Source organism: Malus domestica, chromosome 17 (genome assembly GCF_042453785.1).
Source record: "Malus domestica chromosome 17, GDT2T_hap1".
Taxonomy (NCBI): domain Eukaryota; kingdom Viridiplantae; phylum Streptophyta; class Magnoliopsida; order Rosales; family Rosaceae; genus Malus; species Malus domestica.
Genome location: NC_091677.1, coordinates 681,015 through 708,580, shown reverse-complemented (window position 1 = coordinate 708,580; position 27,566 = coordinate 681,015). Strand labels below are relative to the sequence as shown.

Sequence of the window (27,566 nt, the reverse complement as noted above, 5' to 3'; positions counted from 1 at the left end):
AATCAGATTGCATTTTCATTCATCAAATGAAATATGCACATACATTGTTGAACAAATTTGGACTCAAGGGATGCAAACCAGTAAGCACTCCCTTAATTGCAAATGAGAAGCTCAAGAGTGAGGATGGAAGTGAGTTAGTGGATGCAAATCTCTACAGGAAAATTGTTGGCAGCCTGTTATACCTCACAGCAACAAGGCCAGACATTATGTATGCTGCAAGCCTGCTCTCAAGATTCATGCATAGTCCTACCAAAATACACTTGGGAACTGCAAAAAGAGTACTCAGGTATGTGCAAGGAACAATTGATTTTGGAATCAAATATGAAAAAGGACAATCAGCTATTCTGGTTGGTTTTTGTGATAGTGACTGGGGAGGTAGTGAAGATGATATGAAAAGCACATCGGGATATGCTTTTACATTTGGCTCTGGTGTGTTCTCGTGGGCCTCGGTCAAGCAACAAAGTGTTGCACTATCAACCGCCGAAGCTGAGTATGTGAGTGCTGCAGAAGCAACATCTCAAGCAATCTGGCTGAGATTTGTTCTAAAAGATTTTGGAGAAATGCAAGTTGAACCAACTAAGCTAATGTGTGATAATACCTCAGCTATAGCAATGACAAGAAATCCAGTTTTTCATCAGAAAACAAGGCACATAAAGAGGAAGTATCACTTTATCAGAGATGCACTACAAGAAAATGTCATTGAATTAATGTATTGCAGAACTGAAGATTAGATGGCAGACATTTTTACAAAGGCATTACCAAAAGAGAGGTTCACATACCTTCGAAGCCTGCTTGGAGTCAACACCAGGAAGAGTTTAGAGGGGAGTGTTGGATGCTAAACACTTCCAGTTTGATCGAAGAAATGAAGCAGCAACATGCTAACGGCTAGTTTTGTAACGGCTAGTTGTTTTTAAGTAATGCTTTTTTACAAGTGTAGGGCTTAGATTAAAAGCTCCAGTGAAGGGCTTAGATTAGCTTAGTACTATATGGTAGTTGTGGTTTTTGTCAACTAGCTCCAATGGAGATAAGATCTGACCTTGTATACCAAAACCCTACTGATAGCATATATATATGTTTGCTATGAGTTGCTAAGAGAGCAGACTGCAATAGCCGAAATCCCTCCTTACATTTCTGTGTTTTTCCATAACCAAAAACCCTGTCAAGAACATTTCTACAAAATATAAACCTTCCAAAACACTAACAAATCTACACTCCTCAAAGGCTCCGTCGATGTTGGCCCAAAATTGCATCTCCGTACTACCCATCATCGTTAGTCACAAGAAGGAGAGATTACTAAGTCAAAAAGAAAAGGGTGTCTTCTTACAATTACAAAAGCCCCAACAATAGCATACTTCAAATAACCATTGGCTCTGCAAAAAAAAAAAAAATAGGACAAAGACCTCTGAAAGTTGTCAGTTGTTGTCTTTATGTCTTTTGTCCGAGAAATAAAAAAAGGATGGAAGGAAGCATCACTTGGATGAAAGCAACACCAAACAAAAAAAGAAGGGGTGAATAAAGGCTGCACCTCACATGAAGAGGGAGAGAGGATTTCGAACTTTCAAGTCTTATTGGAACTTGGAAGCTTTAAAATCATATAAAAAAAAACAATGAAGAGAAAAGCTTGCTGTCAGAAGGTTTTGAATCAAATGGGTTCAAAGTCCCATATTTAAATGGGGTGGAAAAGCCAAAAAAAAAAAAAAAGAAGAAACAAGAAGTTTGCTGTAAACAAACTTCACAAATTAATTAGGGACGGTACTTACGTGGAACCCTCAAAGAACATGCATCACAAGAAGTTATATGGATCAAACCTTTTCCGAACCGTGTGGAAAAGCCATGCAAAGATGAATCCTAATTCACTAAGGATTTATAACACGAGGGAAGCCCTTCAACCAACCAAAAATAAAAGGCTGTTTAAATGCCTTTTCAGTCCATATGGCGTGAATCCTACCTTCTACTCAAGGAAAGGACAAAGTCCTATTTACTTTGTACTGCGCATCCCATGTGGGTTGCTACTTGAAGAAAAAAGTGAAGTCCCATTTCACAAAGATCTATTGGATATTACCAAAGGTCATGTATGGGTTTCAAACAAGTCCAATTGACTTCTCATTTTGCCAAGTCTCAATACCCAATCAACTTCTCATTTTGCCAAGTCTAAACAAAAGAATGCAAATCCAAATCAAGCATTAATGAACTACGCCGGTTTGATTCCGTTAAGGATACGTAGGCAGTCTGATATCAAAATTTTAGACGCAACCGTGAAGCTGAAACGAATCCCTGGTTTATATAAACTAAATTCACTCCTGCTATCAAATACCAAAATGGCACGAAGTCGAAGAAAAATTTTCAAAGGGCACAAAGCCTCAACAAATCTCAAAGGCACGAAGCCGTATCAAGTATCAAAAGGCACGAAGCCGTATCAAGTATCAAAGGGCATGAAGCCGCAACAAATCTCAATGGCATGAAGCCGTATCAAAAGGGCACGAAGCCGTGACAAGACTTAAATGGCACGAAGCCACATATGCTCCTCGCCCGCATAAGCTAAAACTGCACAAGGCATTAATGCTCCTCGCCCGCATGAGCTAAAACTGCACAAGGCATTAATGCTCCAATGGCTTAAAGTCCTCGCCTGCATGAGCTAAAACTGCATAAGGCATCAAATCCAAACAAGTATCAAGCATACAAGGAACTACGAGTGACTTGATCCCTCAACGAGGGTACGTAGGCAATCTAGGGTTCTACCTAGATACAGTCACAAAATCAAATAAACACTCCAAATCCCCAAGATACGATTTATTCATATTAGAATCAAAGGGTGTTCCTTTCCCAAAGGAAGGGTTGTAATTAATAGGCGTGTAGCCTAGAATGGGTTGAACTTGAATTAATAAAACCCTCTTCAAGAAATGAACGAGGGTGAAATTGTGTCGAGTGAATTATTTGTTTACATATTATGTACAATTTTTTTTGCTCAACAAAGACGACATGTGACAATTAGTTCAAAATTTAGACCACTACTTAATCAACATGAAATAACAATAACAAAGCTTTATCTCACTAAGTAAGGTTGACTATTTGAATCGTAGAACGCTACTACGCTTGATTTTATTAACATGAAAGATGCCATGCACCATACTGTATTAGTGTGAAAAGAGGTTCTTGAAAATAAGTTTAGAGTGTTACTGTTAGTGGAAGGGGCAAATAATCTATAAATATGCTGACAATTTTTTAGGGAAAAATTATATTAGATAAGCTCATTTTATACATTATTATTCACAATTTTTTTTTGAACATATTCACAAATATATTAACCAAAGGCCTAATTTTAATACCAATCAATTTGATCACATTAAAATTGATCAATTATTGATTGACACTTGAATATATGCAAGCTATATATTTAATTTGTGTGTTATAACATAAGTGGACAACGACTTTATACTTATACCATTAGGTAAAATATTGATGGAGATCGCTGAGAAAGATTTGTGTTTTCGAGCTACTGAGCGCGACACGTGTGCAGTCTTTCAGATCCGTAAGAGAAGAAGAGGTACGGAATCTTATTGAGTCCACTGGCTCAATGTCTCACGAGGGGCTTGCCATCAATTTTAGGGACAGGTGCTGCAGCTTCACAAGTGGCGTAGTGTCGAAGGCAGCATTTGGGAAAAAATGCAAAGACCAAAAGGAGTTCCTTTCGCTACTAGACGAAATACTCAAACTTGGTAGTGGATTTGATATTCCTGATTTGTTTCCTTCACTCAGTTTTCTTGTTTTCATTACTGGGTCGATCCCTGCTCTCAAAGACATAAAAAGCAAGCTCAATACGATTCTCGAACGTATCATCAACGATCATAAAATCAAAAGCAATGACAAAGCAGTGGAGGAGGAGGAAAATTTTGTTGACGTACTTCTAAAACTTAAAGAGTCCAACAAGGTGGAGTTCAATTTCACAACCAATCATATCAAAGATATGATTATGGTGAGTAATGTAGGCTTGCCTTGTACTGCAGACATTTTTTTCTTCGTCGTCACTCATCATTTTATAAAATTATATGAAGGGGTTCTGTCACAAATGGTTGCTCATGTTTTCAAAACTCATGATTTTGGTTCCGCAAATTGAAAATCAATTATTATCATGCTGCACATTTTGTCCCACACATCAATGTCGTTCTTACTGTCTAACTAAGTGAATTTTTTTTTTTTATGTGCAAGACATGTTCTCTGCAGGAAGCGAGACTTCAGCTACTACCTTAGAATGGGCAATGTCAGAGTTGATGAGAAACCCAAGAATCATGAAGAGGGCTCAAGCTGAAGTGAGACGGTCAGTCCTCCAATTTGAAGGGAAAAAAAGAAAAGTTATTGAAGAAAGAGATGTTCAAAAAATGGACTACTTGAAATCGGTGGTGAAAGAAACTCTGAGGTTACACTCTCCAGCCCCTTTGCTCCCAAGAGAAGCAAGGGACACGGTTCAAATTGGCGGGTTCGAATTACCAGTTAAATCAAAAGTAATTATTAATCTATGGGCAATGGGAAGAGACCCAGAGATATGGGGGGCAGATGCTGAGTGTTTTAAGCCGGAGAGGTTTCAATGTTCTTCTGTTGACTTTAAGGGTTTTGACTTTGAGTTCACCCCGTTTGGGGCCGGCAGAAGAATGTGTCCAGGCATGTTATTTGGTGTTACCATGGTTGAACTTGCTCTTGCTGAATTGCTCTACCGCTTCGATTGGAAACTGGCGAATGAGATGAATCCAGACGAACTTGACATGACGGAGACCTTTGGAGTGACCTGTAAGAGAAAGAATGCGTTGTACCTAATTGCCACCCCACATTTTACTTCAGTCAATGAGTCAGAGTGACTCGGCGTTTTGTTGCCATGAATGGCCAACAAAACCAGCACCATTCTGGTGTATGGCTTTAGGTTTGAATTTTTCCTTTACAGAATAAAACATGTTTTCAGTCCATCAGTTCATCCTTGCAGTTTGCAGTTTGCAGATTGTTTAAATCCAGGCTTCTTTTCATTTAGTACTTGCGTAATATAAGGCATGATTAATGTAATGTTAATTCAATATGTCATCCCTAAGATGTAAGCTTGTTATTCAGATATGTATATATGATCAATAATACATGTACTCGTGAGTGTTCTACTGCTACTCTTCTTGCTCTTCTTCTTCCAAAAATTGTTGTCCATAACGATTGCCTAAGACAACGAATAAGAAATGAACTTGCTTAGAGTACGACCGGCATCGGGAACCAGAGGCCAGGGGCGGCTCGGCCTCAAGATTTCACACATTAACAATTAAAGCTATGGGTCTATGATGCGATCGCGATCATACTCAATCTGCACTGAATCTGATAATTATTTGGTTTGTTAGGCAAACAAATACAAAAATGATCATGATAACATATTCATCGATCATGATTCCAACCGATGTTTTTTATAGTTGTTGCATATGAATAGTCAATTCATGTAGGTAAGAGAATGAGACCACATGTGACAATTAGTTCAAAATTTAAACCTCTACTTAATCAACATGAAATAACAATAACAAAACCTTATTCCACTAAGTAAGGTCGACTGTTTAAATCGTAGAACGCTACTACGCTTGATTTTATTAACATGAAAGATGCCATGCATCATACTGTATTAGTGTGAAAAGAGGTTGTTGAAAATAAGTTTAGAGTGTTACTGTTAGTGGAAGGGGCAAATAATCTATAAATATGCTGACAATTTTTTAGGGAAAAATTATATTAGATAAGCTCATTTTATACATTATTATTCACAAATATTTTTTTTTTTGAACATATTCACAAATATATTAACCAAAGGCCTAATTTTAATACCAATCAATTTGATCACATTAAAATTGATCAATTATTGATTGACACTTGAATATATGCAAGCTATATATTTAATTTGTGTGTTATAACATAAGTGGACAACGACTTTATACTTATACAATTAGGTAAAATATTGATGAATAAACACTAAATATAATTGAGTAGAGCTAACAGCATGTGACCATGTTACAACCTCACTTCAAAGGTTTTGTTTTGTTGGGGAGGGGGATCCATAAAAATTCATTATGATACCTTGACAAATAGAAAATTGTACAGGCTAACTTAAGCATCTTGGTTGAAAATCTCTCATGCATTATTATGTGATATTTTAAGAACTTGCTTTGCACATTTGCACTCCGAATACATTTATTTTATTTTGTTGTTCCAGTCCAAAACTAGTATTTAAGTTGAGAAGACCTTAAGCGCTTTCAACATATCAATCCAAATTGAAGTGCTTTGATTTGCAAAGTAAAATACCCCAAAGTCGTATGATGAAATTGATCAAAGCTTATCTGGATCAAGTTATGTTTCTAATTGACGAAACGCCCTATTTTCCTTTTTTCACTTCTCTCCTTGTCTGCATCCTGGTGATTTTTTGGAAGCGATCCAGAGCCGGAGGCCTAAAGTCACCCCCAGGGCCATGGAAGCTGCCGTTTATTGGAAACTTACATCAAATGGTCGGTCAGCTGCCACACCACACACTGAGAGATTGTTAGTGTAACTTGATTTCAATGAGAGTTTTGATGAAGATGGAGCTGTACAGAAAACACACGATGAACAAAGGTTGGAGAAAGCGAACGGTTTCTTGTTCTTTTCTCTGCAGAAACTTTACAGAGGAATATTGCTTCTCATTCCAGAAATGAGCACTCACGTGCTTTACATTAACTGAAGGTCCTTAACTTGGGACCACATAAACTACTACATTTCATCCTAGACACACATCTCTCTAATTTCATGGATCTACCAACACATGGCACTCATGGTCTTTTTACAAAACTAGACATTTACACTTTGCCTCATTCTGCACAAGTGGATTCACCAATTTAAACAAAACTTATTCTAAAACATTTCAGCTCAAATACTTATAGTTCAACAGAGATTTAGCCAAGAAACATGGACCCATCATGTACCTTAAACTCGGTCAATTAGACGCCGTGATTATTTCATCTGCCAAAGCTGCCCAGGAGGTGTTGAAGACACATGAGCTTACATTTGCGTTTTTGAGCTATTGAGTGCGGCACGTGTGCAGTCTTTCAGATCCGTGAGAGAAGAAGAGGTACGGAATCTTGCCGAGTCCATTGGCCCAATGTCTCACGAGGGACTTGCCATCAATTTTAGGGACAGGTGCTGCAGCTTCACAAGTGGCGTAGTGTCAAAGGCAGCATTTGGGAAAAAATGCAAAGACCAAAAGGAGTTCCTTCCGCTACTAGACGAAATACTCAAACTTGATAGTGGGTTTGATATTCCTGATTTGTTTCCTGCTCTCAAAGACATAAAAAGCAAGCTCAATACGATTCTCGAACGTATCATCAACGATCATAAAATCAAAAGCAATGACAAAGCAGTGGAGGAGGAAAATTTTGTTGACGTACTTCTAAAACTTAAAGAGTCCAACTTGGTGGAGTTCAATTTCATAACCAATCATATCACAGATAGGATTATGGTGAGTAATGTAGGCTTGCCTTGTTGTACTGCAGACATTTTTTTCTTCGTCGTCACTCATCATTTTATAAAATTATTCTCACGTTTTCAAAACACATGATTTTGGTTCCGCAAATTGAAAATCAATTATTATCATGCTGCACATTTTGTCCCACACATCAATGTCGTTCTTACTGTCTAACTAAGTGAATTTTTTTTATTTTTATGTGCAGGACATGTTCTCTGCAGGAAGCGAGACTTCAGCTACTACCTTAGAATGGGCAATGTCAGAGTTGATGAGAAACCCAAGAATCATGAAGAGGGCTCAAGCTGAAGTGAGACAGTCAGTCCTCCAATTTGAAGGGAAAAAAAGAAAAGTTATTGAAGGAGGAGATGTTCAAAAAATGGACTACTTGAAATCGGTGTTGAAAGAAACTCTGAGGTTACACTCTCCAGCCCCTTTGCTCCCAAGAGAAGCAAGGGACACGGTTCAAATAGGCGGATTCGAAGTACAAGTTAAATCAAAGGTAATTATTAATGCATGGGCAATAGGAAGAGACCCAGAGATATGGGGGGCAGATGCTGAGTGTTTTAAGCCAGAGAGATTTCATGGTTCTTCTGTTGACTTTAAGGGCTTTGACTTTGAGTTCACTCCATTTGGGGCTGGCAGAAGAATGTGTCCAGGCATGTCATTTGGTGTTACCATGGTTGAACTTGCTCTTGCTGAATTGCTCTACCGCCTCGATTGAAAACTGGCGAATGGGATGAATCCAGACGAACTTGACATGACAGAGAGCTTTGGAGTGGCCTGTAAGAGGGAGAATACGTTGTACCTAATTGCCACCCCACATTTTACTTCAGTCAATGAGTCAGAGTGACTCGGCGTATTGTTGCCATGAATGGCCAACAAAACCAGCACCATTCTGGTCAATCAAGAATCAATTGTTCATTCACTTCTGTATTCCCTCTTTAACAGGCTAAAACATGTTTTCAGTCCCATTAGTCTCCACAATGTTCCACTCTCTTCCTATATTTTAGATTGCAACGATTTTCATCCCTGCAGTTTGCAGATTGTTTGAATCTAATGCTTCTTTTCATTTAGTAATTGCTTAATAAGGCATGATTAATGCAATGTTGTTGTCGGCTCTAGGACATAGTAGGATAAAACTTTGTAGTTGTTTGTCATTCCTAAGATGTAAACATGTTATTCAGATATGTACGGATATATGTTGATGATACACCATTTTTTATTGGCCATATTGCTCACTTTTCAGAGCCTCAGGCTAAGTTTGGGAAAGGAATTTTTTCCCAAACTACTAAAACCAAGATGTCTTTCTAATATTCAATATGTCGGAAGTTCCAAAATCCTCATCCCTATTACTACTCTACTGTTGCTCTTCTTGCTCTTCTTCTTCTTCTTCCAAAATTCCTTGTCCACAACTCCAAATTGATTGTCTGAGACGATGGATAACAAATAAACTTGTTTAGAGTATGAACGGCGTCAGGAACCAGAGGCCAAAGGTGGCTCAGCCTCAAGATTTTACACATTAACAACGTTAAAGCTATCGGTCAATGACGTGATCGTGGTCGTACTCAATCTGCACTAAATTCGCTAATTATTCGGTTTGTTAGACAGACAACAACAACAACAAAGTATTTTCCCACTAAGTGGGGTCGGCTATATGAATCTTAGAACGCCATTGCGCTCGGTTATGTGTCATGTCCTCTGTTAGATCCAAGTACTCTAAATTTTTTTTTAGAGTATCTTCCAAAGTTTTCCTAGGTCTTCCTCTACCCCTTGGCCTTGAACCTCTGTCCCGTAGTCGCATCTTCTAACCAGAGCGTCAGTAGGCATTCTTTGCACATGACCAAACCACCGTAACCGATTTTCTCTTATCTTTCCTTTAATTTCGGTTACTCCTACTTTACCTTGGATATCCTCATTTCTAATCTTATCATTTCTCCCATGCCCACACATCCAACGAAGCATCATCTTCTACGCTGCACCCATTTTATGTACATGTTGATGCTTCACCGTCCAATATTTCGTGGCATACAGCATCGCCGGCCTTATTGCCATCCTATAAAATTTTCCCTTGAGCTTCAGTGGCATACTGCAGTCACACAACACGCCGGATGCACTCTTCCACTTCATCCATCTAGCTTGTATTCTATAATTGAGGTGTCCATCTAATTCTCCGTTCTTTTGCAAGATACATCATAGGTAGCGAAAGCAATCGCTCTTTGGTACTTTCTGATCTCCGATCCTCACCCCTAACTCATTTTGGCCTCCATTTGCACTGAACTTACACTCCATATATTCTGTCTTTGATCGGCTTAGGCAAAGACCTTTAGATTCCAACACTTCTCTTCAAAGGTTAAGCTTCGCATTTACCCATTCCTGAGTTTCATCTATCAACACTATATCATATGCGAAAAGCATACACCAAGGAATATCATCTTGAATATGTCCCGTTAACTCATCCATTACCAATGCAAAAAGGTAAGGACTTAGGGATGAGCCTTGATGTAACCCTACAGTTATAGGGAAGCTTTCAGTTTGTCCTTCATGAGTTATTACGACAGACTTTGTTCCATCATACATATCCTTTATAGCTTGGATATATGCTACTCGTACTCTTTTCTTCTCTAAAATCCTCCAAAGAATGTCTCTTAGGACGTTATCATACACTTTTTCCAAATCTATAAAGACCATGTGTAAATCTTTTTTCCTATCTCTATATCTTTCCATCAATCTTCGTAAGAGATAGATTGCCTCAATGGTTGAGTGCCCTGGCATGAATCCGAATTGATTGTCCAAAACCTGTGTCTCTTGCCTCAATCTATGCTCAATGACTCTCTCTTAGAGCTTCATTGTATGACTCATTATATTCGTAAGAAATAGAAAAATAATCACGCTAAACTTAAGTACTCCATTAAAAATAGTTTCTAGATTCTGGGTATCTTGATAGATAATGTATTCCAATTATTAAAAATCTATACTAAATTTGGATTTATGAATACAAGGAACACAAATCACGCCGTGTATTATCCATGCGTTATTATAATAAGTGTGGTCGATATGGTTTATATGTTCAATAAAAAACAAATCCGAAGACTTTTTTAGTATCTGCCTCACCCACCCCTTTTTGGTCCCACCAAGTAAGTCTCGGCCGGACAACAACATGGCTACAGCCTACCGGACCAAAACCCCCTCGCGGATGTGGGCTTATCGCTCAAGCCCAATGGACTGAGTAATAAACGGCCCAAGTAAACATTTAGAACACACTCGGAAGTGATACCCAATCAACAGCCTCCAGGATAAGGTTCTCTCACTATCTTCTCCCTTCCTCTTCTTTCTTCGTCCAAAGCTATAAGCTCGGCTGTCGAACATGAACTTGGTTTGAGTTTCAAACATGGACGCACGTCAAGAGTAGAAATCCAGTACTCTATCCACTAGAATATTAGACTACATGTGGTGATGGTCTCATTCATGCATTGACATTTGACACTCGTATACTAAATTTGACAAACCAACAAATGAAAAAATGAGTAAGCTTAGCTTAGTTTGGTGCTACTTCGAGTCACATATCAAAGAATGGTTAATCTGATGCTAATTTCTGATCATATATTAGTTAATGACCTAAAAAATGTTAGAGAATCACTAATCAATGCAACTTAACTTAAGCAATCAAATGATCGGAAAAGTTCATTAATCGCAGTGTAAGGTAGGTTAAGGGTTGCAAGTAGCTGATGGTGTACTCCAGATATATTTAGGTCAAGAATTGCAGGTAGCTTTCTTGATGGTCTCGTTCATGCATAAACTCATAAACTGAATTTTCTAAATCAGAACCTGTGTTGATTAGTTGCGAGTCGACCATACTCTACTCTTGATTGTAACTAATTTTTCTACTTAGTATGTTGAGAATCCTTTTAGATGTACTCTTTTGCAATTTGCACCCGGGAATTATGGTATTGTTAGCTCCAACACGTTTCTGTTGGCCTTTCTTAGCTCACCTCACTCGTTCTTGTAACTCGGTTCAATATCATAGTACATGGGGCTGTGCCGATTAGCATTATAGAGTATGTATTATGTACCTACCCAAAGCCAAATACTGAGCAGCTATGCCCAAATGCAGATTGTTTGTCGATAACAATTGTATCAGGTCTGGTGATGGCGGTCACTATGGCATTTAGCATTACAGCGGGCATGATGCAGCCCAAAACCCATTGCACCTACCTACTCCTGCTCCACTTGATTGGTAAGTGAATCTTTGAATTTCCGTATCTTTTCCCCAACAAAACATATTCATTGATCATGATTCAAACCGCTGTTTTTTTCTAGTTCTTGCATATGAATAGTCAGTTTATGTAGACAATAGAATGAAACTACACGTGACAGCTAAAGACTCGTTTGGAAGTGTTTTTAAAATGACTGAAAGAGTTTTTGGTGAAAATGTTTTTATAACCAATCCTTAGTAAAATGTGGAAAAACACTTGAATTGTTTTTGGAACCCAAAAACATTTCTCTAAAAGCGTGTTCAATTATTTTAAAAGCATTTCCAAACGAGTTTTAGTTCAAATTTAAACCTCCACTTAATCAACATGAAAGGCCCAAAAAAGAAAGAAAGAAATCATGTCTCTTTTTTTTACTTTTATGATAGGCACATGTAATCTATAAATATGCTTATACTGACAATTTTTTAGGGAAAATATCATATAAGCTCAATTTGTACATTGTCTATATATCTATTTCTATTCTATTAAGAGAATCCTCCTTGTCAACTTTTTGCCACATAAGGAGGGCAAAATAGTACTTTTGTATATTTTGAGAAAATGACAATCATATCTCCATTTTTCTTATTTTACCTTCACTTCTGATCCACAATATTTACATAAAGAGGGCAAAATGGTAATTATGTAATATTAAGAAAAATATGCCCTTATTAAGAGATCTTATCATCATTGTCTCATACTCTTTTTAAAAAATTTAAAAACTAATCACACTCCTTAATCAAAAATAAAAAAGAAAATGAAATTGTTCGCACACAAAGTGTGTGCTCATCTTCTAGTACTATTATTAAGAGAACCCTCATTGTCAACTTTTTGCCACATTTTTTCCAATTTTGCCCTCACTTTTGATACACAATACTTACATAAGGAGGGCAAAATATTAATTTTGTATCTTTTGAGAAAATGACAATCATATCCCTATTTTTTTCTATTTTACCCTCACTTTTGATACACAATATTTACATAAGGAGGACAAAACAATAATTATGTAATATTAAGATAAAATATGCACTTATTAAGAGAAATTATCTCACCATCATTTTTTTATACTCTTTTTAAAATTTTAAAAACTAATCACACTCCTTAATAAAAAAACAAAAAATAAAATGAATGCTCATCGGCTAGTTGTTAACAAAGTCAACACCAACTCTAAAAATATATATTTATTATCCTTACTAAACTATATTAACAAAAAATGTTAGACTTATTACCAAACTTGTGGTTATGGACAAACAAGTCAAATGTCTAATTTGAATACCCATCAATTGATCACATTAAAATTGATTAATACTTGGGTGAAACTTGAATATGTGCAAGATTTATATTTAAATTGTGTGTTACAACGTAAGTGGAGAAAGACTTTACATTGGTACTTTAGGTAAAATATTGATGAATAAAACACTTTAATATAATTTTTTTTAAAAGGGGATCAGCTGGTGGCATTACCACGACAGTCCTCTCTTTCAAGGGTCGGGAAGGCTCATAAAGGCATTTCAGCCTCCCCCTAGCCACCATCATGCGATTCACTAGCGCCAGGAATTAATCCCAGAATGTGCCAAGAGTAATACAGGCCTAGAATTCATCCACAACCACTGGGCCTAGAATTCATCCCTAAACACTTTAATAGATCTGAATAGAGTAATGGGTTACGTGATTTATGTTCTTAATTTCCTGGAGTGGATATTGACAGGAATTGATTGAAACTTTAGCATGGGCTCATGAATGCACATCTTTGGCTAATTTGATTCAATAGAGAGATAAACCGATGGCTCTTTCCATTGTGCAAGCAAGATTGGTTGGATTAGCCCACTTTTCTGTTGGGTATATATTTACTTATGCGGCTTTCTTGATTGCCTCTACATGGAGTGGTGATGTTACAATCTCACTCAAAAGAATTTTTTTTTTATTAGTTGGGGAGGGGGTTCCAGAATTTGTATCTCTTCCAATGTTGGGACTAGTATCATGCTGATAATGTATTTTAAAGAATAATGCTATTCATACATCTGTTTTTTACCTCTCATGCACATTTCTTAATCCGTGAGAACGAATCAATTAGAGAAAATAAAAAAAAACAGAACTGTCATGGACGTATGGCAAGTAAAAAAGGGCGTTTGCACATTTGCAAATAGAAAATTGCACGTGCTAACTTAAGCATCCAGCTAGAAAACAGGCATTGGTTGAAAAATGTCTACTGCATTATTATGTAATATTTTATGAACTTGCTTTGCACATTGCACTCCAAGTGCATTTATTTTAAGGAAAACTAATGAAAATGACATGAAAATTTTGAGTTTAAATGATAAGGACAAAATAAAGGGTAAAATAAATAGTACCAGGTTTAACTTTTTAGTGTAAAAATGTGATTTTTCATTAAAATGAACAGTATCGCGGGTTTTTCGTTAAAACTCTTTTTATTTTATTTTGTTGTTCCACAGTTGCACTACACATGATTTTTTTTTTTTTTTTTTTTTTATTGTTCCAATTCAAAACCAGTATTTACGTTGAGAACACCTTAAGCAATTTCAACATATCGATCCAAATTTAAGTGCTTTGATTTGCAAGTAAAGTACCTCAAAGTCGTATGATGAAATTGATCACAGCCTATCTGGATCAAATTATGTTCCTAATTGTCGAAGGGCCGTATTTTCCTATTTTCGTTTCGCTCCTTGTCTGCATCCTGGTGATTTTTTGGAAGCGATCCAGAGCCGGAGGCCTAAAGTCACCCCCAGGGCCATGGAAGCTGCCGATTATTGGAAACTTGCATCAAATGGTCGGTCGACTACCACACCACATATTTAGAGACTTAGCCAAGAAACATGGACCCATCATGCACCTTAAACTGGGTCAATTAGAGGCCGTGATTATTTCATCTCCCAAAGCTGCCCGGGAGGTGTTGAAGATTCATGAGCTTGCGTTTGCGCAGAGGCCTATTGTTTTGGCGACAGAGGTTTTGTCTTTTGGTCAAGGAGGTATTATCTCTGCTCCTTATGGAGATTTATGGAGATCGCTGAGAAAGGTTTGTATGTTCGAGCTACTGAGCGCGAAACGTGTGCAGTCTTTCAGATCCATAAGAGAAGAGGAGGCACAGAATCTTGTTGAGTCCATTGGCTCAATGTCTCACAGGGGACTTGCCATCAATTTTAGTGACAGGTGCTGCAGCTTCGCAAATGACGTGGTGTCAAAGGCAGCATTTGGGAAAAAATGCAAAGACCAAAAGGAGTTCCTTTCGCTACTAGACGAAGTAAACAAACTTGCTAGTGGGTTTGATATTCCTGATTTGTTTCCTTCACTCAGTTTTCTTGGGTTCGTTACTGGGTCGATCCCTGCTTTGAAAGACATACAAAGCAAGCTCGGTAAGATTCTCGAAAATATCATCAACGATCATAAGACCAAAATATCCAAAAGAGACTTGATGATCCGTAGTACTAGTACTACTACAGCAGGCAATGACAAAGCGGAGGAGGGGGAGGAGGAAAATTTTGTTGACGTACTTCTAAAACTTAAAGAGTCCAATAAGGCGGAGTTCAACTTCACTACCAATCAGATCAAAGATATCATTCTGGTGAGTAATGTAGGCTTGCTTTGTTGTACTGTAGACATTTCATCTTCGTTGTCATTCATCACTTAATAGAAATATATGAAGGGGTTTTATCACAAATGGTTGCTTATGTTTTTTAAACTCATGATTTTGGTCCCGCACATTGAAAATCAATTATTGTCATGCTACACATTTTGCCCCACACACCAATGTCGTCCTTACGGTCTAACTCAGTCAAAAAAAATTGTTATGTGCAGGACATCTTCGCTGCAGCAAGCGAGACTTCAGCTACTACCATAGAATGGGCAATGTCAGAGTTGATGAAAAACCCAAGAATCATGAAGAGGGCTGCTGAAGTGAGACAGTCAGTTGTCCAATTTGAAGGAAAGAAAGGCAAAGTTATTGAAGAAAGAGATGTTAAAAAGTTGGACTACTTGAAATCGGTGGTGAAAGAAACTCTGAGGTTACACTCTCCACTCGCTTTGCTCCCAAGAGAAGCAAGGGACACGGTTCAAGTCGGCGGATTCAAATTACCAGTTAAATCAAAAGTAATTATTAATCTATGGGCAATGGGAAGAGACCCAGATATATGGGGGGCAGATGCTGAGTGTTTTAAGCCAGAGAGGTTTCATGGCTCTTCTGTTGACTTTAAGGGTTTTGACTTTGAGTTCATTCCATTTGGTGCCGGCAGAAGAATATGTCCAGGCATGTCATTTGGTGTTACCGTGATTGAACTTGCTCTCGCTGAATTGCTCTACCACTTCGATTGGAAACTGGCGAATGGGATGAATCCAGACGAACTTGACATGACAGAGAGTTTAGGACTGACCTGCAAGAGAAAGAATGCTTTGTACCTAACTGCCACCCCACATTTTACTTCACTCGGTGAGTCACAGTGACTCATCGTTTTGTTGCCATGAATGGCCAACAAAACCAGCACCATTCTGGTCTTTCAAGTATCAATTGTTCATTCACTTCTGTATTCCCTCTTTTACAGGCTAAAACATGTTTTCAGTACCATCAGCCTTCGCAATGTTCCACTTTTGTTCCTATGTTTTCGAGTGCAACGATTTTCATCCCTGCAGTTTGCAGATTGTTTAAATCCAAGGCTTCTTTTCATTTGGTACTTGCGTAACAAGGCATGATTAATGCAATGTTAAATTATTAATAATATGTTATGTATCCCTAAGATGTAAACTTCTTATTCAGATCAGTAATGCATGTACTTGTGTGTGTTCTTTTGGTGAATGCTTCTTTATACGTTGATGATACGTACTTCATACTTATGAGTATTCTTTCAAAATTCGTTGTCCACGGCGATTGCATGAGACGACGAATAAGAAATAAACTTGCTTAGAGTACGATCAGGATCGCCGTCAAGAACGCTCAACTTCAAGATTTTTACACATTAGCAATGTTAAACCTATCGGTCAATGACGCGATAGTACTCCATTAAACGTAGTTTAAGAATTTTGAATATCTTACGGATAGATATTGTATTTCAATTTCCACTCACTCATGCAAAATTAATGCTAAATTTAGACAAATTTTTAGTACTAGAAACACAAACTATGCAGTGCATCATCTCACTTGTGGTAAACGATATGGTTTATATGTCCAATGAAAGACAAACCCGAAGACCTTTTTTGTTATCGGCTTCACCCAACCCTTTTTGGTTTCACCAAGTGAGTCTTGGCCGGACAACCACATGTGCGGCTACCGGACCAAAACGCTCTGGTGGATGTGGGCTTATAGCTCAAGCCCAATGGACTAAGTATAAACGGCCCAAATAAAAAATTAGAACGCACTCGGCAGAGATACCCAATCAGCAGCCTCCAGGATAAGGTTTTCACTATCTTCTCCTTTCCTCTTCTTTCTTCGTCCAAAGCTATAAGCTTTGGCTGTCCACAAATTCACACTCTCCTGTTTATGAAAGCTTAATAATTTCTCAGAAATGGCGGTTGCGTCCATGAGTTTCAACGTAGTCGGAGCTTTCAGGGGGCTGTCTCTCCGCCCAACCTCCACCTCCAGCTCGTCCTCCTCCTCCTTCTTCAGAGGCGATTTGGGTTCTCTGCAACTGGGTCCCAAGCTATCGTTAGTGTCGTCGGGCCCACAGAGACTTCCATTGACGATTCAAAACGCGCACAAGAAAGGAGCTGGGAGTACCAAGAACGGCCGTGATTCCAAAGGCCAGAGGCTCGGCGTCAAGATTTACGGCGACCAGGTCGCCAAGGCTGGCTCCATCATTGTCCGCCAGCGTGGCACCAAGGTAACTTCAATTTCACCCATTTTTCTGATAAAATTGGTTATTATTATTATTATTATTTTTTTTTTTTTTGGCATGGTAGGATTTAGGAATAATTAAAGGAATCTTAACGAAAAGTTGTCGGGACGGTTCATTTTAACGAAAAATCATATTTTATACTAAAATGTCAATCTGATACCATTTATTTTACCTTTTATTTTATTATTTTCGTTAAAATTCAAAGTTTTCAAGCATTTTTCATTAGTTTTCTGTAATTAAAACCAATTTGAGAAGGAAATGAACTGTGTCGAACTTGAATTTGGGTACTTGAAGCTAGGGATTGGCAATGGATCATGTTTGGGTTTACTCATTTATATATGCGTCTTGCTCATTTCATTTAGATGGATGTTTATTTCCGTCATTCGGATTGAATAAATCAAAAGAAAATCAATAAACAAAAATAAATGCGACCATATAGAAAGAAAAAAAATGAACGCGGAAATCATTTCTCTTGACTAATGTTTCATTTTGGCACATGTAGAAATGTAGAATGTTGTTGTGACTTCTGGGTTTGTTTTGGCATCGAATTATCAGTTCCATGCAGGGAAGAATGTGGGGCTCGGCAAGGACCACACCATATTCTCTTTGATTGATGGCATGGTTAAATTTGAGAAGTTTGGACCCGACAAGAAGAAGGTATGATCTGGAGTTCTTGTGGTTTGATTGTCTGCGTATTGTATGCTAACACGAATCGTTGATTTGTATTATCCGCAGATTAGTGTTTACCCTCGAGAAGTCCAGCCGGAGAACCCCAACAGCTACCGGGTTAAAAAGAGGGAGAACTTCAGGCTACAGCGTGAACGTAAGAAAGCGAGAAAGGAAGGCTACATCCTTCAAAACAAACCCGAGCTACTACTTGCTTCTGCTGATGCTGCAGATGCCAATCCGGTTTGTTAATTTCTCGGTTCTATGTTGAGCAATCTTGCAGTTGAGTTTGCCTTGCTTTTCCTTTTCCCTTTTGTAAAATTTTATAAGAACACTTCCACCGGAAAATCTCGAGTCGTGTATTGAGTTTGCAATTTTAGTACCTCTCGTCTAGTGATCGGCTTAGTCTGCAAAATCTCACTCCGATTCTCCTTTTCGTTCTCCATATGTTCGAAGATGATAGAGAGAATGAACGAGCCATGACCAAGAGAGAAGTTCTAAATGGCTAAATGCTTTGAATTATGGTAGAACAAGTTAAAGAGAGTACAATCTCAACTGCTTCAGAAACATTATTTCAACTAGCTCTGAAGAAACAAATGTCTAAAACACTGATTAACATCACAGTGCCCGTGACGGTAGATCGTGATGGTAGATCTTGGCCCTCCTTAGCGCTCACTGCCAGACTTTCATCTACTTGAAAGTGCCAAACGACCTGCAGCACAAACATTAAATTTTACAGACGCTTAATTGGCGAAACAATGATCAAGAACCTTAACCTTTAAGTAGAAATCCTGTGATTCCCTTGATTTACGACTACAAGCATTCCCACGCAATCATACACGATGATCAAACACTCGGAAATTGGAACAATTCGCATGTAAATCTGTATAAAACCAATCACATTCGCAGAATCCAGTCATTCAAGTTACAGAAAACAGATGGAACACCGGTGCCAGTGTGCAACTTTCGCAAGCAATGAATTGCCTTCATATACAAAATTAGGATAATTCAATACACACACAATTCCAAATATAATGGGCGACCTTAAGCCATCAAGGCTCTCCACTTTGCGATGGTCGGAAGGAATACTCAACCTTAACCCTTGAGGCATTTTCTGTTGCGTCAAAGCTCGCCCTCACATTTCCAAATATAATTAAACTAAATTGGATCATGGAAATGGTAATTAAGAAATCCTAAATCAGAGTTCCATTTGCAAATTCATTGCATGCAAACTGACCATATAAAGAGGGCATTACCTAAGCAGCTCCGACGATGATGTTGTTGATCGGGATGAAGATCAGCTTCACGAAAAATCCGACGAATCCCATCACCACGAATCCGATCGCCGTACGGAGCGCCACCTTCGTGAACTCTGTTACATTCACACGGAAAAGAAAAGGCGCGCCGGATAGATTAGTCCGGTCCAAAGCACAGATCGCATCTCGAAGGTTTTCAAAATCAACAGGATTACGTTACACATTACATGCAGGTTGGATTAATTATCCGAAGAAGGAAATGGATGGGACTGGATTGGAAGTGGATGGGGTTATTATTACCTATACGGTCGGGTTTGTGGCAGCGCTTCACGAGGCGGACGCTGTCCTTCGAGAACTCTCTCAGCGGACTGAACACTGAATCGATGGCGTCCATTTTTTCCGACGAGCTGAAGAATTGAGGGAACGAAGAACACGAACAGAATATCGAAGTTATGAGCTGAATTGAGAGGAAACAGGGGATCTTTATACACAGACGTAAAGCGCTCTATTGCAAATTGCAATTGTTGCACATCTGGGCACGGTTATACGACGTCGTCTGCATGTTGCCACTACAAAAAATGATTTTGTATTTCTTAACTCGTTTGAAAGTACTTTTTAAATGAGTGAAAGCGTTTATAAAAAAAATGATTTTGGATTTCAAAAGCACTTGAAGTGTGCTCTTCAAAAAGCATCAGTTATGTGCTTATTACATGAAGCATTTTAAATGATTTACTTGCATTTTTACTAAGAAGTACTTATTTCAAAAACATTTTCTTCAAATACGCTTTCAATCATTTTAAAAGCACTGAACTATTGCATTAAGCTAAAAGAAAAAAGAAAATATTCCATCCACATCGGTGATCCCAAAACATCCTTACAATCGGAGGGTGTAGCAAACTGCTCACTCATAACCGTTTAACAATTAATCATCACCACCTACAACATTCAAAATCTTCCGAAAGAGTTCTCGGCATTCCAACTTATGCAGAGTCCGGTTTTTTCTCACGTTGAACAGCTCTTGGGGTGAATGTCACGGCACGAGTGGGTCGACGACCAAAGCTGATGGCTGAAGGGGTCGAGTCTGATGTGCTTAATTTGGAGACGGCAGAAACAAGGCCATCCATGGTTTCGTTATCTACTTGCATACTAGATGAATCTGCGTTCTTTGAAACAACTTGTCTCCGTTGGTTCTTCTTCTGCCTCTGCTTTTTGGAAGGAAGAGCCTTCTTGAAAAACTCAAATGAAGTGGGGAATTTATGCTTGTCCACCAGATGTTGCTGCCGACTTTTATAGTTCTTGAACTTCAGACCACAGCCTTCTACAAGGCATTCATACTGTTACACCACAGAAATCCAAACAAAATTAACACGATTAAACCAGTGCATGCTCAAGAAGGCGATATAGAAATCTTTCGTCTTTGAATTAAGACCCTTTCAGTATATAAACCAGAAAACATATCTATAGACAAAGATATCACCTAGCAAAAACGATGAGCTTTAGCCAAGGCGCTGTCAGCGGAATTCAAGAGGAAAAGAAAAGTACGAAAAGTCTTCCATGGTAGTGTTTGGATTGTGTTCTTGCTTCATATAAAACACTAACATTTTCAACAAATAATACTTTAATAAAAGTGCACGAAGAATGCTGGTGAAAGAGACAAAAGCAAACCGTCCTTTCAGTACATAAATAAGAAAACATCTGTATAGACAATATCATCTAGAAAAAGTGGTGATCTTTGATGAATGCCGGATGGATTCTCAGGTTTAAGTATAACTCTAGTTCGCACTTATGCGTTTTTTGAAACTTTTAAGGGGTAATGATATGCCGTTTGGGGGTGAGGATTTCAGCGATTACCCAATCCATCATCCGTGGGTTTCAAGCTTGACAGCTAGACAGTAGAAGAGAGAACAAAAACTATAAAATGACTTCAACGGTCACGTTTGGCTTCTGTTTTTGCTTCCCCTAGAACTCTCGTAATTTAAAACCAACAAAATTGAGTAAAAGTGAAAGAGGAACTTGCACTACGCCATAACTGACTCAAATTCGAAAGCAAGAAGAAAATGTCATACGATGGACAATACCAGCACGAATCAAGGAGGAAAATAAAGAGTAAATACCATGAGATAGCCGCGTGCCACTTTCGACTGAAAGAAAGAATCGTGTGCTTCGGATACATGTATGCTGAGCAACCGTGAGGTTGGATAGACTCTAGAGCACACAGAACAAGACGCGGTGTGCCGTGCATTGTAGTGATCTTCAAAGTCCTCCAAGGAACTCAAGCGAGCACCGCAACCAACAATCGGACAGAAAACCCCCCTGCAAAAGCAAAGAACGCACTTCACATCAAGTAAAAAAGCAACAAAACAAACAATAGCGTCTTACTGCAGTACATTAATTTCATATAACCATGAAACGTGAATACCTGCCTTCCTCATCTACCATTTCTCGAAGCTGATGCTTTTCGTCTTCGGTTAAATCCAATGCAATCTAACCAAAATCACAGTAAATTGATTTAGCATAAAGCAACCCCAAATTCAAAACTCAAATGTGCTACCAAAATTTTGAAATGCTAATTCCTCATTGCGTTTGATGATTAAAAAACCCAGTTCAAATTCGGACTCGAGCGACGCAAATCATCTGAGATGACATCAAAATTCATGAAATGTACACCAAATTAGAGAGAAATGTAAACCTGTTTGGCGAGCAGTTCCCTCTCGATGTTTCCAGTTGCGAAGAAAGGAGATTCAGGAGCAAACCTTCGACGGAGGGGTTTCCAGAAACCCCAGTCGTGCTTCTTCTACATCCATCGACGCCATGGCCGTTGTAGTCTTCCTCTTCAACTGTGTGCCCTCATATAGACTTGTTTGAAATTTGAATCGCGTATCGGTAAGATTCGTATGCTCCACCCGTACTAAATATTGGAGAGATTTTTTAGGGTGACATACAGATGGTACACACTATATAAATAATGAGATATGTGTTAATAATTTAATAAATAAAATTCTCCATCACTTAGAGCAAGTCCACCGGAGGACTTTTTGCCCAGCACTCAGTTGAAAAAATAGGCCAGGACCCAGTGGATCCCCTCCAGCCGACCCAATTGACTGGCGCCCAGCCCATGCCACTCTCTAGCCCAGCCCATTTTTGACTGATCAAGGGACTGGCCTGTTTGCATTTTTGCACTGGCGCGTGGCCTTCACGATCGCGTGGGCGCGAGTAGGAGACAAGAAATCAGGTGGTGGGGTCCGCACGCAGGCGCACTCAGACCACAACCCGAGCTCAGCGACGTGGCCCACTTGCAGCCGTTGGATTTCCAACGGCTAGTTATTCTAGACCGTTGGATTTTCAACGGTAAAAAAAATTTAATTTCACTTTTAAACTGGACCGTCCAATCATAGATCAACGGTCCACGTTTTTTCCCCCAAAAAATTAAGAATTTCACTTTTAAAAAATACATAAACTTTTTAATAAATTTAGAAATTATTATTATTATTATTATTTTATTTTTTTATAAATTCAGAAATTAAAAATAAAATTATTATTTTATAATTAAAAAACTAATATTTTAATATAATGGACTAGGCTATTTTTTGTTAGGGGTGGAGATGTTTTGGCCTATTACTATTCACTGGAGTCTATTACTGTTCACTTGAATGGATAAATGCGCTGGGTGCTGGCACAAAGTCCTTAGGGGTGGACTTGCTCTTACGTAAAACCTCGTAGTATACTATCCGTGTTTCCGTTACAATGAAAATTTTCTCGAAATACTATAAGGCCATCATGAGAGATTTGGGCCTGCCGACATTCTATAAGGCCATCTATATATGGGCCTATTTGCATGGTTATGAACGTTACATTCAATGTTCCCAACTTCATTTGAACTTTGCAATATTCAAGGCAGGGATGCGATGCATCGATCATGATTTTGCTTCACCAAACGGGGATACAGAGAAGTACTTCACTGATAAGCTGTCGTTAGCAGGAGACGGGTTTGACACCGGGATCAAGGCAAAGCAAGCAGGGCAAAGCAAGCAGTGGAAGCACAATGCCCCGGTGTCGTCTCCTGTGCTGACATTTTGGCTGTGACAGTCCGGGATTGTGTATTCTTTGTAAGTGTTGTCTTGAGACTCATATGAGTTGTGGTGCACTTCCACTAGACAATGAACTGGCTCTCTCATGTTCCACATTCAATTTTCTGCAGGCAGGAGGCCCTTCGTTCAACGTGGAATTGGGACACCGTGATGGACTCATCTCGAAAGCCTCACGGGTTGCTGGGGAAAGGGTTGTTGAGCTCAGATCAGGTTCTATTCTCTGGCTCTGCATCACAGCCCATTGTCCTTGATTTTGCTAAGAACCCAGGTAACTTCAACGAAGCCTCATCGCTGCCATGAGGAAGCTTGGAAGAGTCGGTTTTAAGACTGGTAATCAAGGGGGGATCAGGAGACACTGCACCACCTTCAATTCATGATCATCGAAAGCTAAGAAATATTCATCATGGCATAACCTACTGGTTCTAATTAATAGGGTTAACAAGCACCCGATAATCTCCAAAAGAAGAACTTAATTCTCAGGAATTTAAGTTTTTCATAACAATTGTAACTGTTCTAAACCCTTCATTCATGGGAAAATTATGAACACAACTGATCACGAAACAACAAAATTTCAAGGTCAATTGACTGGCAAAATTCAATACAACGTTCTTATACTCGAAAAGACAATCTTACACAACCATACATAGCACTGAATTGGGGCACCGATCCTCAAGAGTACTGAAGAGGCTTGCACTTGCCTCCATCATCCTTGAAATGTGGTTACAGAAACACACAAAGAATCTACACAACCCTCAGACAAAGTATAGAAACATCAAAACAATTTGGAAGAAATACAATGTGGTTTGACACAGAAAAAAAATACAGGATGTATTGGATGGAATCCTCAGCTTATGAAAGCCCAGCTGGACGTGATTTTCCATACAGGTTGGCATATACAATCTTAGTCCGATGTACCAGAATCATGCTTAAAACAAAGGCAACAATGCATAATCCGGACATGATTAACGAAGTTAAGAAGAAGCATATAGAACCGTCACACTTTGGCGCGTCCATTCGAAGCATGCCTTGGAAAACTGATGTTCCTGGACTCATATGCAGGTGATGGTGCTGATGAGCTTGCTTCTCAGCTTCAAAGTCGTATATGCTGCTAGCAATCACGCCAGAAAAGAGCAACGAACCAGCAGGGTTTGCAATTGTGAGGAAATTGTACAAAGCCCCAAACTTTTTCAAGCCAAACAATTCAGAAGCAGCAGCTGGCACTATCGCCCAATGTGCCCCATAGCCTAGCCCAACCAAGATGGTGGCAATGTGCATTGCCCCAGGCCATCCGAAAGCAATGAAGATATGCCCAATTGCCATAATGAATTGTGCCACAGCCATTGCTACCGGTCTTGGATAAGCATAGTCCCTATCAAATGCATAGCGATGGATGAGAATTGAGAAGTCACAAACCCAAGTTTAAATAATGCTCTACATAAACTCTAGATGAGAATGTAATCAGTTCATACCTCACAATAATCTCAGAGAAGTAACCGCCACCAACCCGACCAAGAAAGTTCCAGATGCTGATCATGGATACAAATATATGTGTATCATCATACCCGAGAGACTGGCTCATCTGACCGAGGTTATCAATCACTGTCAAACCAGATCCTGAACCCAAGAGAAGTGAGAAAAAAATCAGCCAAAAGTCTGCTTTGATCAAAGCTTGTGTCAAGGTGAAGTCTTCCCCTCTACGCGGACCGGTCCTCCTCTTAACCCTAACTGCTCCATCGGCAGCTGCTTGGAATAGTTTCGATTGCAATTGTGCAATTCGTTTTTGCCTTTCAGATGCTGGAAGTAAGTCCATTTCCTTAGGCTTCTCATCTTCCACCTCACTAAATATTACCTCATTAGCATCGTGCCCAGATTTCCCAGGGTCTTGTTTCTGCGGCTCGGGTAGGAGTGCCTCTTCTTCTAGAGATCTTGACTCAGAAGAAAAGCTCAACGAAATGGGAATCACTACGGGAATCAACAGGAGCACAAACAAAATCGCTGTAAATATAATCAACACGGTGTGGCTCAAATCAATTAGATCTTCAACTAGCATGACCCCCATCAAATAAGCAGCTAATAGGAGGCACAGACTATAAATAAACGTGAAGCTCATGTCATCAGTTGGTCGGACTTGTCTGTGACCTCCAACCGGTCTGACAATAAACATTAAAGCAATAACCACCATTGCTGGACCAACCGCAACCATGAAAATCAAAGATGCATGATCTGGTGAATGGATCATCACATATATCTGAGTCAGAATTGCGCCGCCCAACCCAGCAAAGCCCTTGAGAATTCCAACCACAGGACCCCGACTTTTTGGGAAGTTTTGCACACAAGAGACCAAAGCAACTGTATTGAAGAAGGTCTCGCCATTTGTTCCCACAAATATAAGAATACACATCTGCAAAATTGAAAATTGTAACTGTTAAAAAGACTAAACCAAGGCAAGATGACAAAAAGTAATACCGAATCATTTAAAAGAATACATGGCATAGGCACCAACCCCCCATTGCTAATCATAATGCTTAAATGGTTTGTAAGTTTGTTATAAACATTGTTGCTTTATCAAAAGTTTTCATGAACGAGGTTTACTAACGCAGTAGAAGATCTAATTACAAACCAGAAACTACTACAGAGAACTACCTTACTCTACCAGAATGACCAATTTTGTTAGCAAATTGCAAACACAGTGAGCAAATTTTGTTATCAAAACATATGACACAAAAATGGCTATATCCAGTAGCATCAAGGAAAAGACATAACATACAACAAAAGAATGTCTAAAGTTCCAAAAGCTCATTGAAAAAGCCGTTCTTTCTTCTTTTTTTTGGGCGTACTTTACGCTTTGCTTAGACCACAGAAAATTGCAGAAATGCTGATTCCACAGACCAAACAGAGCCTTAAACAGCATGTATATATACTCAATTCACTGCAAGTGGTCAACCAAAAAGATTGCTAATTTATAAGAAAGTAACAAGTTTAAGGCAAAAGATTACTCCTTTTTTATGAAAAAATTAACATTAAGCTTCTTCTTATCAACTCAACCTCTCAACCCATACATACCAAAAAACACTATCCATTTCCAGAGTTTCAATCAGTATATCCGCAAACTGAACGAAAAGAAGTAATCTTCGCACTCCCCTTTTCAACGCCTTACTCCTCCCTCTTTTAGCCTTTGGATTGGATTACCAAACGAAATCAAGAGCCAGAAATAAGGTAAAAGTGCAGAACAAGAAAACGGGAGTGCGAAAATCGCCAAAAACCATCCACAATGGCAAAATACACGATCAAACTAGATCAAAAAGGTAACAAAATTAGAAAAAAAATTACAGGAAAAGCAAAGAACTTTGGTTAGATATGATACTCACAGCCCACAAATTCAAAGAAGGAGCTCGACCAGTAACAACAAGCCAAACCCAACCGTACCCAACAAAGTTCATCAGAGCACCAACGAGCAGCGCCGCCCACAATGGCAGCACCTCGCACAAGCTCCCCGCCAAAAACCCAACGCTGTCCCCGAGATCTTTAGCCACACCCAGCCGCGCAATCTGCCGCTGATTGTAGTCCATGGAGCTCTTGATCACCGGCGATATGCTCCCGAACAGGTAGCCAATTCCCGCACAGGACTGCACCCACATTGCCGCCACAAAAACCAGCCATCTGTTGTTGAAGAAGGACCGCAGCTTCTCCTGCACCCGACCCATCACACAGAAAAGTGATAACTTTCGACGATTTGGAAAAAAAAAAGAGTGATTTTATTTTGTTGGGTTTATTTTTTACGAGAAGATGAGGAAGAAGAAGAAGAAGAAGATATGTATTACAGTGATGAGTGTCGTAGGCAGGCGGGTGGATGATGGTGATGTGCTGGATTTCGATTCGACACCCGGTGACAGATTTCTGATTTTTAGTATAATGTTATGGATTTTTATATTTTTAGTACAATATTTTATAATATTTTTAACGTAAAC

At 38.9% G+C, this 27,566-nt stretch overlaps 6 protein-coding genes and 1 long non-coding RNA gene across 7 annotated transcripts in view; 4 read left to right on the top strand and 3 right to left on the bottom strand.

Annotated features, from left to right (window-relative positions):
* Nucleotides 1-8,469, top strand: part of LOC103432057 (melianol synthase CYP71BQ5-like) — a 36,151-nt gene extending 27,682 nt beyond the window's left edge. Inside the window, exon 2 of the mRNA XM_070816891.1 lies at nt 7,707-8,469. Within this exon, the coding sequence (XP_070672992.1) occupies nt 7,707-8,222 (516 nt within the window). The 3' untranslated portion in view covers nt 8,223-8,469. The remainder of the gene's footprint in view (nt 1-7,706) is intronic.
* LOC103435327 (uncharacterized) lies at nt 3,462-5,144 on the top strand. The gene is made up of 2 exons (XR_011577880.1): nt 3,462-3,973; nt 4,207-5,144. It is a non-coding gene; the product is annotated as an uncharacterized lncRNA (long non-coding RNA).
* A 5,806-nt stretch (nt 8,470-14,275) lies between the features above and the next one.
* On the top strand, nt 14,276-16,423 carry LOC103425781 (melianol synthase CYP71BQ5-like). Its single transcript, XM_029096933.2, has 2 exons — nt 14,276-15,328; nt 15,562-16,423. Exons 1-2 carry the CDS (start codon nt 14,348-14,350, stop codon nt 16,201-16,203), a joined length of 1,623 nt encoding a protein of 540 aa, XP_028952766.2. The 5' UTR covers nt 14,276-14,347; the 3' UTR covers nt 16,204-16,423.
* A 663-nt stretch (nt 16,424-17,086) lies between these two features.
* Nucleotides 17,087-18,636, top strand: LOC103425782 (large ribosomal subunit protein bL27c-like). Its single transcript, XM_008363883.4, has 3 exons — nt 17,087-17,573; nt 18,144-18,245; nt 18,324-18,636. The coding sequence occupies exons 1-3, from the start codon at nt 17,259-17,261 to the stop codon at nt 18,504-18,506; spliced, it is 600 nt and encodes a 199-aa protein (XP_008362105.3). The 5' UTR covers nt 17,087-17,258; the 3' UTR covers nt 18,507-18,636.
* Nucleotides 18,637-18,749: 113 nt separating this feature from the next.
* LOC103425783 (protein transport protein Sec61 subunit gamma-1) lies at nt 18,750-20,006 on the bottom strand. The gene is made up of 3 exons (XM_008363884.4): nt 19,811-20,006; nt 19,511-19,626; nt 18,750-18,966 (listed from the first exon to the last, which is right to left on the bottom strand). Exons 1-2 carry the CDS (start codon nt 19,902-19,904, stop codon nt 19,511-19,513), a joined length of 210 nt encoding a protein of 69 aa, XP_008362106.3. The 5' UTR covers nt 19,905-20,006; the 3' UTR covers nt 18,750-18,966.
* Nucleotides 20,007-20,304: 298 nt separating this feature from the next.
* On the bottom strand, nt 20,305-22,470 carry LOC103425784 (uncharacterized). The gene is made up of 4 exons (XM_008363885.4): nt 22,200-22,470; nt 21,930-21,994; nt 21,625-21,823; nt 20,305-20,844 (listed from the first exon to the last, which is right to left on the bottom strand). The coding sequence occupies exons 2-4, from the start codon at nt 21,947-21,949 to the stop codon at nt 20,491-20,493; spliced, it is 573 nt and encodes a 190-aa protein (XP_008362107.3). The 5' UTR covers nt 21,950-21,994; nt 22,200-22,470; the 3' UTR covers nt 20,305-20,490.
* A 1,681-nt stretch (nt 22,471-24,151) lies between these two features.
* Nucleotides 24,152-27,489, bottom strand: LOC103402901 (protein NUCLEAR FUSION DEFECTIVE 4-like). The gene is made up of 3 exons (XM_008341684.4): nt 26,967-27,489; nt 25,068-25,999; nt 24,152-24,967 (listed from the first exon to the last, which is right to left on the bottom strand). The coding sequence occupies exons 1-3, from the start codon at nt 27,300-27,302 to the stop codon at nt 24,448-24,450; spliced, it is 1,788 nt and encodes a 595-aa protein (XP_008339906.1). The 5' UTR covers nt 27,303-27,489; the 3' UTR covers nt 24,152-24,447.
* Nucleotides 27,490-27,566: the final 77 nt, after the last annotated feature.

Excerpts from the sequence above, each read along its gene's own strand:
- LOC103425781 (XM_029096933.2), top strand. The coding sequence starts at position 14,348 with ATGATGAAATTGATCACAGCCTATCTGGATCAAATTATGTTCCTAATT. Across the intron at positions 15,329-15,561 it reads AGATCAAAGATATCATTCTG|GACATCTTCGCTGCAGCAAG; the intron begins GTGAGTAATGTA and ends TGTTATGTGCAG.
- LOC103425782 (XM_008363883.4), top strand. The coding sequence starts at position 17,259 with ATGGCGGTTGCGTCCATGAGTTTCAACGTAGTCGGAGCTTTCAGGGGG. Across the intron at positions 17,574-18,143 it reads TCCGCCAGCGTGGCACCAAG|TTCCATGCAGGGAAGAATGT; the intron begins GTAACTTCAATT and ends TCGAATTATCAG. Across the intron at positions 18,246-18,323 it reads TTGGACCCGACAAGAAGAAG|ATTAGTGTTTACCCTCGAGA; the intron begins GTATGATCTGGA and ends TATTATCCGCAG.
- LOC103425783 (XM_008363884.4), bottom strand. The coding sequence starts at position 19,904 with ATGGACGCCATCGATTCAGTGTTCAGTCCGCTGAGAGAGTTCTCGAAG. Across the intron at positions 19,627-19,810 it reads CCACAAACCCGACCGTATAG|AGTTCACGAAGGTGGCGCTC; the intron begins GTAATAATAACC and ends TGAATGTAACAG.
- LOC103425784 (XM_008363885.4), bottom strand. The coding sequence starts at position 21,949 with ATGGTAGATGAGGAAGGCAG. Across the intron at positions 21,824-21,929 it reads ATGGTAGATGAGGAAGGCAG|GGGGGTTTTCTGTCCGATTG; the intron begins GTATTCACGTTT and ends TTGCTTTTGCAG. Across the intron at positions 20,845-21,624 it reads TGGCACGCGGCTATCTCATG|TATGAATGCCTTGTAGAAGG; the intron begins GTATTTACTCTT and ends GTGGTGTAACAG.
- LOC103402901 (XM_008341684.4), bottom strand. The coding sequence starts at position 27,302 with ATGGGTCGGGTGCAGGAGAAGCTGCGGTCCTTCTTCAACAACAGATGG. Across the intron at positions 26,000-26,966 it reads CTTCTTTGAATTTGTGGGCT|ATGTGTATTCTTATATTTGT; the intron begins GTGAGTATCATA and ends TCAATTTTGCAG. Across the intron at positions 24,968-25,067 it reads TTCTCTGAGATTATTGTGAG|GGACTATGCTTATCCAAGAC; the intron begins GTATGAACTGAT and ends TGCATTTGATAG.